At 46.5% G+C, this 15,139-nt stretch overlaps 1 protein-coding gene across 2 annotated transcripts in view; it reads left to right on the top strand.

Annotated features, from left to right (window-relative positions):
* Positions 1-15,139, top strand: part of C1QTNF3 (C1q and TNF related 3) — a 109,339-nt gene that overhangs the window by 4,537 nt on the left and 89,663 nt on the right. For both annotated transcript variants that reach the window (XM_088466962.1, XM_088466961.1), the window contains exons 2-3: positions 8,256-8,364; positions 13,195-13,349. In XM_088466962.1, the coding sequence (XP_088323088.1) occupies positions 8,256-8,364; positions 13,195-13,349 (264 nt within the window). The remainder of the gene's footprint in view (positions 1-8,255; positions 8,365-13,194; positions 13,350-15,139) is intronic.

The raw sequence follows: 15,139 nt of genomic DNA, 5'->3' as shown, positions 1-15,139 counted from the left end.
GTTTACGCTAGGGTGCTTTGTTGGACGGATATGAGTAGGCAGCACTGAGTGTCCGTATGCTCGAGTAAGCTTTGGAAACATTAGCATATTTGTGCAATTGCGAACCGTGCGGAATCGCAGCTGCTATTGCATTAGCATAAATCTCTGAATGAGGCCCTACAGCAGGGAGACTGTCACACTGTACTACATACAGCGATTTGCAAAGAGGACATTTTGCAAAAGATGCAAATCTATGTGTTATGCTTTTGCTCCCATTTGATTCTTACAAGTGTATTTTGCAGAATTTATAGTTAATGTAAAGAGCTTGTACAATGACAGCATTAATTCCTTCTGCTGTGTGGTTGGGGTGCGACTGGGGACACGTAAAGCAGGACACATATAAGGGATTGTTCTCTAGATTCCAGTGTGCTTTTTACAGATTGTTGGAGGAGGAGGAAGCCATGTCTCAGCCTATACTGTTACTATGACACCTGCAAATGTAATAAAAAAAAAGGGAAACACTGAATTGTAAGTGGCACATGCAATAATGACAGGGTCAAATGGGGATGCAGCCAGGAAGACGAAGGTCGAAATGCCGACCACTGGCTTCCCGACCATGCAATCCCAACAGGGGACTAATGATAGGTGTCGAAATCCCGATACCTATCATTATACCTAGCCTGGGAGCATGACGCCCAGCATACCGAACGAAGGTAAGCCGGGCGTGGACAGCCGCGGGGGTGGGGAGAGTTAGGTTAGGGGCTCCCGGGGGGGACTTAGGGTTAGGCATCCCCCTGGGAGGGTTAGGCTAGGGGAAGGGGGGGGTTAGGGTTATGCACCCCCGGGGGGAGGTTAGTGTTAGGCACCCCCCCCGGGAGGGCTAGGCTTAGGCTGCAGGGGTGGGGAGGTTAGGTTTAGGCACTTATGGGGAGGTTAGGGTTAGGCACTGGGGGGGAGGTTAGGGTTAGGCACCCCTAAGAGATGGTTAGGGTTGGGGGGGAGAGGGTTAGGTTAGTTAGTATACTTACCTGTTGGGATCTTCACTGCTGCCAGTCTTCCGGCGTTGGGATTTGAACCGCCCGACATAGGTCCGGCGGTCATTCATACCGATCCTGGTCAAATGTCCCCTCACTGTCCTAATTAATGTAGTACCTAGACGAGACTAAACTGGGCAGTGTTTCAGGAGAGAAATGGGAAAGATGAAATGAAGCGGAGAAATGGGTCCTCATGTGGTAAGAGGCTGGACTTTGCAGTAGGGAGGGGCATCGATTCTTGACATTCCAAATCCATCAATATTTTGACCCTAGATGATGCAATATTTCACATGGCATGGCCTGGATGATACATTGGTGGATCACTTCCAAATTTCACATTTATCTAACTTTAACTGCCCCGTCTGCTTCCGCCTTACCTATTTTCCTGCATCTCCTTGGTGGTTGCCCTAAGAATCTCTGAGAGAACTTGACAGTGTCTTCTAATAGGCTCTCCCAGCCTCTCAGGGACTCTCAGAGCAGCAGCGCCAGCCCCAGATCTAGTGAAGATTTCTACTGCGCATGTGGAACATCTTAATATTAGTATATTTTTGTTTCAATTATCAATATTGTTAGTGAGATATTCTTCTGAATCGATGCATACAACCCCGATCCCGTATTGGTCCAGAGTATTGAAATGGGACTGACAATTGGCCACCCTACTTTGTAGTAACTTCTTATTGTTTTCTCTCATTTCAACTTGTAGTTCTCCAAAAGAAAACATGGACTGGTTTCTCAGGGGCAGTTCCAAAACCAGTAGAATATACAGTATGTTCAGAAGTTATATTTAGAAGGCTCAATGTTATGGAGATACAGTACCAGGTCCAAGAACATGTATCTACCCCCTCATTCACCGCCTCCATTTGTGCTGTCAATCAACTCTTAATACAATGTCAGGGTGAGCCACTAGTCTCTGTCTCCCATAGGGTGGTTCTCACCTCACCTCATGGAATGAACGGCCCTGGGTGAGGTCTTCAATCAGAGGGCTGCTATTGACTTAGATGGAGACCTTTTTCCTTCCAGAGAATACCTCTTATCACTATTTACTAATGAGTTATCACTGGAGCAGACAGTGATACTCAGCTGCCTGGCAGCAGTAAAGCTGAGTACACACGATATGCCCGGTTCCGACTCATCGGAATGACATAACGTTCAAAATCGTCTAGTGTGTATGATCTATGTCCTCCGGTGTGTGCTTCTGTGGGGTTGTCAATCACATCAGGTCAGCCTGCATGTAGGGCCGACCTGACGATGTGGCTGATGACCCCATGCAGTGGGATGCGGCAGCAGCCAACATATCGGGCAGGCACCGGTCGTCTAGTGAGTACCGGCCACCCGACATGTCCACCAGTCAGCAAAGGGGTCGCCGGTCGCACTGCTGGGTACATACATCGCCTAGTGCAGAGGTTGTCAAGCTTGGTCCTCAGAACCTCAAACAGTGCATGTTTTCTATGTCTCCTCCCAGAATCACAGGTGCTCCACCTGTGGATTTTTTAAAATGTGTTTGTGAGTAATGACTGCACCTGTGCACCTGCTGGGTGACCTGTGTTGGGTCCTGAGGATCGAGTTTGAGAACCTCTGCTCTAGTGTGTACCCAGCTTAAGAGTCCTGTTACGGCTTGATACGGTTTCGCCAGACAGCTCTGGGTGCCTGTGTGCAATGCATGACCCACGTTCCAGTTCCACTATCATACATAAAATGTAAAAAATTACTATATCTATCTTCTTCCATTCTGTCTATATTAACAATAAAATATATTTAATTACATTTAATTTACACAGCGACCATTGCTGAGAACATGGTCAATATTAAAAAAATTAAATACTATTGTCTGAGACAAATATTTCCTGGGAAATGCAATAGATACTTTAGCCTTTTAAATGTAACTAAAAAAGAATAAATAAAACAAAGTAGAAAACAAAGTATATGGGAAAATCAAAAGAGGCATTTATCAAACATTTAGCGATGTGTTTCTTGGTAAACCATTACAGTTACAGTTATAAGGGGAACATGGTAGGAAAGAGGCTGATAATCTTTCCATTAAGAAACAGCTATTAATATTTTTTCCTAACTCTGAGAACACAGATAAGTAGCATTGTGGGTATTTCCTTCAATAAAAATTACATGGTGCGTAGATGACATAAAGTATTTTCAGTGACATTTCAAAGCCTGTTAGTCACCAAGTAATTACTTCTCAAGCCTACGACTGCTATTCGTAGCACTTTAGCTACTTGGTAGAAAACTGTCCCCGGACAAGCAGCTCAAAGAGGTAATTCTCCTTGGAGAGATAGGGCCCGATTCAGACCCGCTCGCTAGACGCGTACCCTCGCTCCCAGCCTATGCAAATTCGGTTAAGTGACGGCAAGCAGGCGATTGCACGACAAGGCATAAGCACGGCCACTATGTCTTGGCGTGCGATCGCTTTGTGTATGTAGACGCCCACCAGCCAGTCTTAAGATGTCCACTTGCGCAAGTCATCTCCAGGAAGTGTATGCAACCATTAGTACATCAGGTACCATCGGATACATTCGCAGCACTTGAGGTTGACTATACCCTACCGCAAGCACTGCGAGCACTTGTAAAATACAACCAGGTGTTAAGACTAGGGATGAGCGGGTTTGGTTCTCAGAGAACCGAACCCACTCGAATTTCAGGCATCCAGGGTGATCTGAGCCAACACTGCTGCCAGCACTGCCAGCACTCCGGCACTGCTGCCCCACGTACTGAGGACACCGTCAGTGACCCCCGCACTGCCGACACTCCCACACTGAGGACACCACCGGCACTCCTGCACTGTTGACACTGTCAGCACACATGCACTGAGGACACCGCTGGCACCCCCGTTCTGCCAACACCGCCGGCACCCTGCATTGAGAACACCCCTGCACTGCCGACACAGTCAGCAAACCTGCACTGAGGACAGTGCTGGCACCCCCGCACTGCCGACATCGCCGGTACCCTTCACTGAGGACACTGCCAGCACTGCAGCACTGCCATTCCATGTACTGAGGACACCGTCAGCAACCCCCGCACTGCTGACACAGCCAGCAAACCTGTACCACTGGAACCCCCGCACTGCCGACATCACTGGTATCCTTCACTGAGGACACTGCCAGCACCCCTGCACTACTGCCCCATGTATTGAGGACTCTGTCATCGACCCCACACTGCCGCTACTGCCACACCGAGGGCATCCCTGCACAGCCGACACTGTCAGCACTCCTGCACTGAGGACACCGCTGCCGGCACTTTGCACTCAGGACACTGCCAGGGCCCCCACTCTGCCAACACCTCCACACTGCAACACTGATGGCACTTCCACATTGAGGACACCACTGGCACTCTCGCATTGGGGACACCGCCAGCATCCTGAACTGCCAACACTGCTGTCACAGTAAGTGCACTATTGGTGTATTCAACCCACACTGTATAACACACTGTATCTGTGTTGGAACTTGCCACATGTTAGTGCCGCCCACTGTGTCGCTTAGCTTAGTCAGCCAGCTAGCTGGATGCAACTTTTTGGCCTTAACTAGATGAAAAAAATAATATTGTGAGGTGGTCAAAATTGATTGGAAATTATTGGAAATAAATGTTATTGAGGTTAATAATACTGCAGGAACAAAAAAAGGCCCATTTTATGTGATTTTAGCTGTTAATGATATTTTAAGAAAAAGTGCAGATCCAAAACCAAAACCGAAAAACAAAACACCACGGAAAAAAATCCAAAACCAGTTCCAGATCCAAAACCAGGGAAAATCCAGATCCAAAACCAAAACCAAAAAACGGGGATCGGTGCACATCTCTAGCTAAGACGCTCAGGCACGCCTGCGTTCGCACCTCCACTCCCCCGTTTCTAGTGGCCAGCCCCTGTCACCACCCACAAACGGCTTCTCTTGTCACTCACTCTGCTGGGCTGTCTATGCTCGGCGAGCGAACGCTTCCTGATGTCCCGCACTGGTTCGCGCACGCACACTGCGATGCGTACGCATGCGCAGAATGTGAAAGTCGGCCATCTACGAGCAATCGCATCCTAGTGAGCGGGTCTGAATCAGGTCCATAGTCTGTCAGCATCGTGAAGCAGGGGCACTGCCATTTTACTCTGGCTTCTGAATATCCCTGCCCTAGTCTTCAAGTGCTGCCTCTGACTGTTTTATATCCCTGCCCCAGTCAGCGTCCCCTTGCTTTGCTTCTGACTACTCCTGCAACAGTCATTTTCTCTGACTTGACAACTAACTTTGCATGGGATATCGATGGCTTAACATCGATGTTGCCATCAATGTTACCTTCAATACACAAGAATCAATTAAATGCCTATTTCCCTAAGGATTATATTTATAATGGGTCCAAGGGGGGCCCACACCGCACACCCTGCACTCACACCATTCTCTAGTAGATCTGCGTATGCGCAGAAGAAAAACATGGCACCCACCACATATTCCTGGAAATCTGTGCATGTGCAGTAGACTCTGAGGGACATATTTACTAAAATGCGGGTTTTGAGAAGTGGAGATGTTGCCCATAGCAACCAATCAAGAGTCTAATTTTTATTTATCTCTCACCTTCTAGAAGATAATAGCCGATGTTCAAGTAGTTCAGTGATTATTTGCAACTGCGAGAACATTTCTGAAAACCCTACGGCGCATGCGTACGCAAAGCGGGCCTTATTCAGAGGTGCATGCAATGTCAATGTAGGACGCAGTTTAGAGAATTTTGGCTACTGTGCATGTGCCACAGCCACACGTGCAGCGATTAGTGTACGATGGCTGTCGCAGAGAGGATTTATTCGTAAAGTGAGTGACAGGAAGTCAGCGTTTGGGGGAGGTAACATTCGGTGACAAGGAAAACGCAGACTTATCGCAACCATATTCTGGCCTTGCCCTTTTGAGCCTCTGCGACCACCTTCGCAGCTAAAGAGGCCCCAGGCATCTTATGTGAGACTCTCATTTTGAGACAGCATAGGCTTAGTTGGATGTGCGACCGATTGCTTCCAATATTTTTGATTGTGTTCCTAAGCGGCGGATGTGAGACCCCAGAGGTGGTCATCTTTGTGCAAGAGACAGTTGCTGAGTTATTAGCAAACTTTCGCATGCCCGCTGCATATAGGATAGCAGCAGCGACAAGCATTGCGTTCATCTCTGAGTCAGGCCCAGTGTATATACACAAAGGTGCTGCTACGATAGATTCAGATGGTATCAGCAAGGTGGATAAATAATAGGCATTCCTGGGCTGTGACTGGACGATGGCACCCAAAAAATGTCCAATTTAAGGCATGTAATGGGGTTGTTGCGGGTGTGAGCGGAAGCCGCTGCATACCCAGATGAGAAGCCACAAGTATTGGAGGCTGTGGTCAGAGAGACAAACTACCTGCCATAGGGCTGTTTCAAGTTTTGATAGTGTTAACGTTGGTGGGGTATAAGGGTGCACCAATCGTTACTACAGTGTACATGGGTACTGGAAGTGGGTGTCTCAGTTCTTGCACATTCGGCCACATGGATGTGCACAGATGGCATTTGCATAAACTGGTAGTTTGGCAACCGGCAAAAGATGCTGCTGCATGCAGTTTTGTGTAAAACTCATTCAGTCTGTCCCTCCAGTATAGCTTTTTGCTCTTTTCCAAAGCAGAAACACCTTAGCATTTAAAATGGATCTTTCATGCAGCTTTTATAATGCATCCAAGATGCCTTTTGGGGTAGACTCATATCTTGTGAATTAGCAGGCCATATTCAACTCAGAACCCTGTGGTTGCATGTGCGTATCTGTCTTTCTTATACCCAATTGCTTATTTGAATCTGGCATGTTTGTGGTAACAACCTCAAACAAGTAATCTCTGGACAACAGCATCTCGTTGGTAGATACTATTGGTGTAAATTTATTAAAGTGAGAGTTTTAGAAGTGGAGATGTTGCCCATAGCAACCAATCAGATTCTAGCAATTATCTTCTAAAAACTCTCACCTTAGCAAATATACTCCTAAATCTCCATATTTGACAACTATCCTTATTCGGTTTAGCCATTGCTAGGTCATGCTTCTACCCGTTGGCTATTTACTTTTCTTTTCTTTATTTTACTCCCTTTTAAATACTGTGTTGATTTTCATATATTTTGCATATTTCAAATATTCAGGTGTGTGTGTGTGTGTGTGTGTGTGTGTATGTGTATGTGTGTGTCTGGGCCAATAACATGTTGCAGAATATGTTTCTTAGTGTCTGGAAAAATTGTAGGATAACATAAGTCCAAAAACATAATGTGAGGTTCAACTAGCTATGTACCTACATGCAATATAAGGTTTATAAGTGTTGGTATCTTAATCTGTTTTTTCATCACCCAACTTGAATCGTTCTTGGACTCAACTCATGCAGGCATTATAGGGTACGAGATGGGAACAGACCCCCACTAGACTTCTAATGGGTAAATAAATATACTAACATAAATAACTTCTTCAGTGCTCATATAATTCAGGGCCTGATTCAGAGCCGGACGCTATTTGCGGACGGTCGTTCCAAAAAAGGGGCCGGCTATTTAAATTGAGTTCTCGCTCTTTGTGGTTTCTTGACGCCTCTATGTCTGAGCAAGCGAACGAAAAATGCGCTCGCTATTTTGTAAAGACGCTCCTTTGCCGTTCGCATCACACGTCATCTCCGGTATTTATTAGATTAATCGGGAACATCGAAAGGCATCAGAACTGCTTGCAGTTGTTGTGGTAGGATTTTCCTACCGCAATCACTGCGAGCAGTTCAGGCTAAAAGACAACCAAGTGACGTGGTCAATGACGCTCCTTTACTAATTATGCACTCCCATTAAACGCCCTTTTGACCGTTTGGCACGCCTGCGTTCGGATCTCCACTCCCCCGTTTTCAAGCACCTTCCCCTGTTACCGCCCAAAAACGGTACATTCTGTCAATCAAATTAACAGCCCCTTGCTGTTTTGCGAGCACACGATTTCCGACTGCAATGACTGGTTTGCGCATGCGCATTACGACTCATATGCATGCGCAGTTGTGCGAACATCGCTCAGAGCGAACGAGCGGCCGCTTACGAGCGGCTCTGAATCAGGCCCTCAGTCCGCAGCAATGTCACATATCTGTGCATTAACTGGAACTGCTGGAAGAAATGTTTCAACTTTGTACAGCCAATGTCACAATATATATATTTACTTTCATTGCTTAGCTAGGCCTGTTTGATTTTGAAATACTTGTGATGTCCACTATTTGGAGATATGACAATATTTATTTATGTTCTTCAGCCACCTCAACAACCAGACTGTAATACCTGCTGCAGAGGGGATTCTGGATATAGATATCACCCCCCAATTCCAGGACCTCCTGGTTTGCCTGGACCATCTGGTATCCCAGGTAATTATGAGACAGTACATTTAATGTAATGCAATAATCAGATATGTGAATACTGGATTCTAACAACAATGTACCTGCCAAGAATCAATACAGAAAAACTAATAAAAAAAGACTTATAACCCAAAACAAAAGACTAGTGGTATACACGTAACTAAATTAAATGTATACGCCAGCGCAGCACTATGACCGCATTACCAATGTGTATCAATATACAGATGGCATTGCCCAATAGAAGCCTATGGGTTTCTTTTTGGAAAAACCCCCAAGAGGGACCCAATAGAATCTCTCCCAGGGTCCCACGTGGCTCACGCATGCGCTGGCCTAAGGTGCAGTAGGACCAGGGCTGCCATCTGAAATCATGGGGCCCGGTAACTGACAAAGAAGGAAGGGCCTCCCCGGGGGATGGTGCAGAGGTGGGTGGAGCTGTGTATAATGTGGGTGGAGCTACACAGGGGGGTTGGACATCAATTAGTGCATAACCCAGCTTAAATATTCTCAAAGTTTGGGGTGGGGAAGGCAGGATGGGCATGGGTGGCACAGGGCTGGGAAGCCTGGTCTGGGAGGGCACAGGGAAGGCTTAATTGGGGGGCACAGGGCAGGGAAAGCTGGCTGAACTAGGGGTGGCAGGAAGGCTAGGTACACTAGGGGGGAGGCACAGGGCAGGGAAGGATGGACTGGGGAGGGGGGCAGGGCATGGAATACTGGCTGGAATAGGGGGGGGCAGAGGGCAGGGAAGGCTGGACTGGTTTAGGGTGAGCACAGAACAGGGAAGGCTGGCTGAAGTAGGGGAGCAAGGGGCAGGGAAAGCTGGCTGAAGTAGAGGGTTAGGGCAGGGAAGGCTTGCTGCACTAGGTGGAGGGGCACAGTTTAGGGAATCCTACCCTGAAGGCGGCCCTGAGGTAGGACTCCCGGGTCGTAAACCCAGAAGTCCTCATTTCACAAAGGACAGCACTTATTTGAAACCATTTGTGATTTTAATCACAAAACTACATGCATATGGTGTTAATAAACTCTGCTATACATACGGTAAGTGGCGGGATGTACTGTATCGCATTTAAAATGCAGCGCTTGATATATTCTGCCTAGACTGATAAGTACGGTAACAGAAAAAAGAAACTGTTAGATAGTGGGATAGGGGGCAGGATGCATCAATGTCAGAAATGCGGTCAAACACCCGAAAATTCTCATATGCACCAAGCCCCGGAATGCGATACATTCCGGGGGTTGGATGTGGTGGGCAATGCCTTCTTTAGATGGCGTTGGCTAATATAAGCCTATCAGTGATGTGCGTTCAGGTGAGGCATAGCCTTTCCTGTCATACTTATATACATATACTCATATACACCAGAGATTTGATTATAAAAATTTAAAGAAAATATTATAAATATCTTCTTTGTATTATTCTAAAAAGAGTATGGCAGGTGAGGCACTGCCTCCCCTGTCTACCTTTTCTGCACATCCCTGATCAAAACGTACCAAATTTCCAGCACTCTATAGCTACTGCACCTTTGTATAATGCCCACATGAACTGTTACAGGACCACTGATAAACATTGTTTCTTGGTTTGCTTCTATAGAAACTACAACAAGATTTGCCAAATGGCTAGCCAAACAACTGTGGGGGTTGGCCACACCCCCTTTGGTGGATGACTACACCCTTTAAGCATAGACCCCTATCACTGCATCCCCCGGTGGGCCCTTTATGACTCAGTCCAACAATGCGCAAAGTGTATATAGCAATCATTATATATACTGTCGCTCTGCTTGTGCAGTGATAAAAGTTGTGGTACTGAAGATTCTCTTTATATTTTAATCAACAAGTATGGTCTAGAGCAGTAGTTCTCAAACTCTGTCCTCAGGACCCCACACAGTTCATGTTTTCCAGGTCACCCAGCAGGTGTACAGGTGTATTCATTACTCACATTTTAGAAGATTTGCAGGTGGAGCTAATTATATCACTTGTGATTCTGTAAGGAAATCTGGAAAACATGCACTGTTTGGGGTCTTGAGGACCGAGGACCTGATTCAGACCTGGTCGCTAAGAAGCGTTCGCTCGTAGCTGGCGATGGTTCGCATTGTGCATATGCATCGCAGTGCGCATGCGCAAACCACTGCGAAAGATAGGGAAGCGTTCGCTCAACAAGCATAGACAACCCAGCAGAGTAAGTGGCAGGAAATGCCGTTTCTGGGTGGTAACAGGGGCTGGCTACTAGAAACGGGGGAGTGTAAATGTGCATAATTAAAAGGAAGTGTCAGTTTACACGTCATCTGGTTGTATTTCACACTGAAGTGATCACAGTGCTTGAGGTAGTGTATAGTCAACCTCAAGCACTGCATTTGCTTCCAATGGTACCTGATGTACCAATGCTTGCATACACTTCCCGGAGATGACGCGCATTAGTGGTCGTCTTAAGACAGGTTGGTGGGCGTCTGCATACACAAAGTGATTGCACGCCAAGACATAGAAGGCGTGATTATGCCTTGCCATATGAACGCATGCCGCGCCGTCACTTGAATTTGCATATGCTGGGAGCGAAAGAACGCATCTATTGAGCGGGTCTCAATGAGCTCCTGAGTTTGGGAACCTGTGGTCTAGGGGAATTACAGACACTTGAGGTGCCGCTCCTGAGCTAGACTATGGACTGTGTAACTGGTAATGCGGTGTAAGTCCTATTCTAGCACAATTTCCTACTTTTTGAACTTCCTAATGGGATCTCCCAGAGGGATGATTGCCAGGTGCGAAGAAACGCGTTAGCAAGTCCAAGGAAGTCCAGTGGCATCCTGTGGTATCCTGTGGCATCCTGTGGTATCCTGTGGCATCCTGTGGCATCCACTGCTACACGTTTGCGGCATAATAATAAAGAGCTTCTTTAATTTTGTAGCCACGATACGCTGGACCTTCCTTCGGGTTTCTGTGGAACACTCCCTGCTGGCTTGAGTAACTCTCAGACTACAATCAGTTTCTATTATTGGGACACTGTTTCCCCTTGAGGTAAGCTTGTTTGCCGCAGTCACAACTGGCCGGTGTGATTTGCGTGCAGACGCTGCCTGGACACTGACTGATACCATGCGCTGAGAGTCCCGGCGCCCACTGTAATTCCACAAGGGCAGCTAATACCAGAAGCCATCTACGAGACAGACTGGCGGGTGCATTTTCAAACAAAATATTTGGCTTTATTCTACTACTGCTGATAACATACAAGTGGCTTCAACATTTGAGACTGTATCAATCTCTCTCTAATGGTGCATACACACGGTCAGATTTGTCAGATCTGTCAGATGAACGATTGAACGATTTGAACGATTTTACCAAAGATTTGAATGATTTGAACGATTAAACGATTTTTGACTACATTAAAATGAATGGAATCGTCCAAGTCTGACTGCAAACACATCAGATGCCAGATATCGTTATCTTACCATTGGGAACACGCATCGTTCATCGTCCAGGCATGTCAGATATGTCAGATTTTCCTACAGATATGAACGTTTCAACGATTTTTTTTCTGAAGTAAAATCTGACCGTGTGTATGCACCATAAGGATTTACTATCTAAAGATTTGTCGGTGCCGGTTCTGTACACGTGATTGCAATATTTGCTGTTTCCATTTGAATTTTTCAAAGATATCATCCAAGCCGCAACTAACCGAAGGAACTTTAACAATTACTATAAGTACACTCTGTTGCAAATCTTAGGATTCAATATCCTCTGTGTGTGAATGGAATCGGTATGATTTACCACTAGACCCATGCCCGGCGGTTGGAATCCCGACAGCGGCATCCCAGCAGAGGAGGAAATCCCGATCTTCCAAGGTAAGTATTGTCTAACCTAATTCTACCGCCTAACCCTAACCCTCCCTTAGGGGTGCCTAACCCTAACCTTTCCCCCCAGTGCCTAACCCTAATCCCCCCTCTAAGTGCCTAAACCTAACCCCCCCTTCCCCACCACCTAAACCTAAGTCCCCCGGGGGGATGCCTCACCCTACTCCCCCCTCTAAGTGCCTAAAACTAACCCCCCTTCCATGAGGGGGTGTCTAACCCTAACCTCCCCCCTGGGGTGCCTAACGCTAAGTCTCCCACGGGATCCCTAAACCTAACCCTCCCCCCCGCGGCTATCCGTGCTCGGCGCCCGGCGTCCCTTTGATCGGGATGCCGGGCGCCGGTCTCCCGGCGTCGCTAATATGACAGGTGTCTAGATTTAGATGCCTGTCATTTAACCCTCGCCGGGATTAAGCAGTCGGGAAGCCGGCTGTCAGGATTAGGTCCGCTGGCTTCCCGACTGCATACTGTGTGAATAGAGGATTTTTACACACGTTAAACGTATCCGGAGTGCTGGTTATATGCAGTTGGTGCCTCAGGTGTAGGATACACATACATATGTATGTATATGTATATATATATATACAGTATATATATGTGCGGAACTTGTACCAGGGTATATTTATTTGATTACCATTGTTCTAATTTTTTATATGTATTTTATTAAATTGTGTTCTTATATATATATATATATATATATATATATATCTGTGGTTATTATTTAAATTATTCTCTATTTTTTGGATGTAAATGCCTCCTGTAAATTAAAGTATCTTCTATACGTGTACATTTACGTTGTTTGGCTCTTATGATGATGCTAAAGGCAATTATTGTAGTGTCATGGAATAATGTGATGCAGGAGTCTGACGTCTCTCTGTAAAAGTTGTACTGAATGTTTTCAAATTCAATCATTCACATTATCGCAGCTCTGAGAGTTTTCTGCTCTTAAGCTATTTTTCAAAAAGTTGAAAATATAATGTCTTACAATGATTTAATTGTTATCAATGTCCAGGCAACCCCGGGAATAATGGAAACAATGGTGCAACAGGGCAAGAAGGAGGAAAAGGTGAACGGGGTGATAAAGGAGATATGGGCCCAAGAGGGGAACGTGGAAACATTGGACTAAAAGGAGAAAAGGGACATCCAGGTGTTCCCCCAGAACTGCAGGTGACAGATTGTTTTCATAGTGACCTCTGTATACCTATTACATTGTCATAAAGCCCTTCTGGTCGGCTGCAGGTACTGTAGGGTCTCCGTTGTTACGCAGCGCTTGTAGACAATTAATAGATACAGTATTTCATTCAATCTCGGTGCATTATTGTACAGTTGCTTTAGCAAATAAGGTGTCAAGGAAAGCTTTAAGTTTAAGGACACTTAGGGCATTTTATTGTGTTCCTTTACCGACTATCCATCCATGGTAAGTATTCGTGCCTCAATGCAGAGGTGGACGTAGACTCGGCTGCGTCATCTGCTGCATCCGCGTCTTTATGCTAATGCCTTGGCTGATTTTACTAATACTGAGACGCCCACTTGCAGCGGTGCAAATCTTTCTTGGTACATCCTCAGACGCACCATTGAAACTTGCACCAGCCCTATGGTAGGCGCAGTTACGCCATCTAAACATGGCGTTCTGTGTCAGCGCTACTACGTCTTTAGACACAGTCGGCAACAGGCCCACGTCTGCCTTACCACCCCCCTGTTACCTCTCAGGAATGCCTACTAAAATCCACACTCCAAATTCATTCTGCATCTCCATGCGGTAGCCATAGGGACACTTGCTCAGTGCAACTCGGACACTTGCGCAAACTTAAAACATTGGCCGACTGCGTGCAGCATAGATACTGCGTCCACCTCTGAGCCAGGTCCTTAGTGTGTATCTCTGTGTGTCAGAGTCATAGTGTCAGGATGCGGCCTGGGATCGGCCTGCTACTCATTTCCGCGCCAGCATCCTTGGGCTTAGGTGTTCAGTCGCTGGGAGTGGAGGTGAGTGGTGTCTGAGTATTCTCCCCGGGGTCTGCTAGGGCGTGCGTCCTGGATTCCGGGGTGCCGGGCATGGGTGCAGCCATGTTGGTCCTTATCACCTGACTAGTCTATCCAAATGGTAGTCTTGTGGTCACTCAGCTGATCCTCTGATCCAATGACCAGCTATCCAGGAGTATTTAAGTCTGACTCCATTAACAGGAAACTGCTGTTCAACTTCGCTGTTCCAGTTATTATCATGCTCTCCCGTGTCTCCCACAAAGTATCTACAGTATGTTGTTTCAGCCCTCACATTGACTACCAGTGTTACTTATATTAGCTTCTATGCTAATTCCCTGCGTATTACTTCAGCTCTCACCGAACTCCAGTGTTTCTTGTAAATTCCTATGTTGTTTTTTAGTGTACTGCTTGGCTCTCTTGCAGCCTCCCTGTGCTACTGTGGTGTCAGCTTTCATGCTAATTGCTAGTTAGCTTTCAGCTGGACCTCTAGCAATTCCAGTATATTCTCCTGTGTTCAAGTATTCAGTTTAATTCCTGTGTTCAAGTATTCAGTTCAACTCCTGTGTTAAAGTTTTCAGTTTAACTCCTGTGTTCAAGTATTCAGTTCATCTCCTGTGTTCAAGTATTCAGTTCATTCGCTGATCTCCTGTGTTCAAATATTCATTCTAATATAGTTCCGGTCTTCCTGCCACTCCCTGGTACCTGTCCAGAGGGCCGCGACCTGCTCACTTGGTGCAGCGAAACCCATATCCCAACTGGAGGGGGTCACTGGTGAAGACCACCAAGTGAGTTAGACTCTGCGCCACTAGGCAGGTTTAGCCAAACCTGGGTTTGGGCGCAATAGGGAGACCTAGCTGTCACTCACCTGCTTGTGCCCTAGCCACCCTACCCCCTGGCTTTTCCCATACGGTTCATGACACATAGAAAGCAGACCAATCCTAAGCAGCAAGCTCTCCTCTACTGATCTGCAGGACCAC

The sequence above is a fragment of the Taudactylus pleione genome, unplaced genomic scaffold (assembly GCF_031769625.1).
Source record: "Taudactylus pleione unplaced genomic scaffold, aTauple2 ptg000068l, whole genome shotgun sequence".
Taxonomy (NCBI): domain Eukaryota; kingdom Metazoa; phylum Chordata; class Amphibia; order Anura; family Myobatrachidae; genus Taudactylus; species Taudactylus pleione.
The sequence above is the reverse complement of the archived record's forward strand: the minus strand, read 5'-3'. Positions and strand labels throughout refer to the sequence as shown.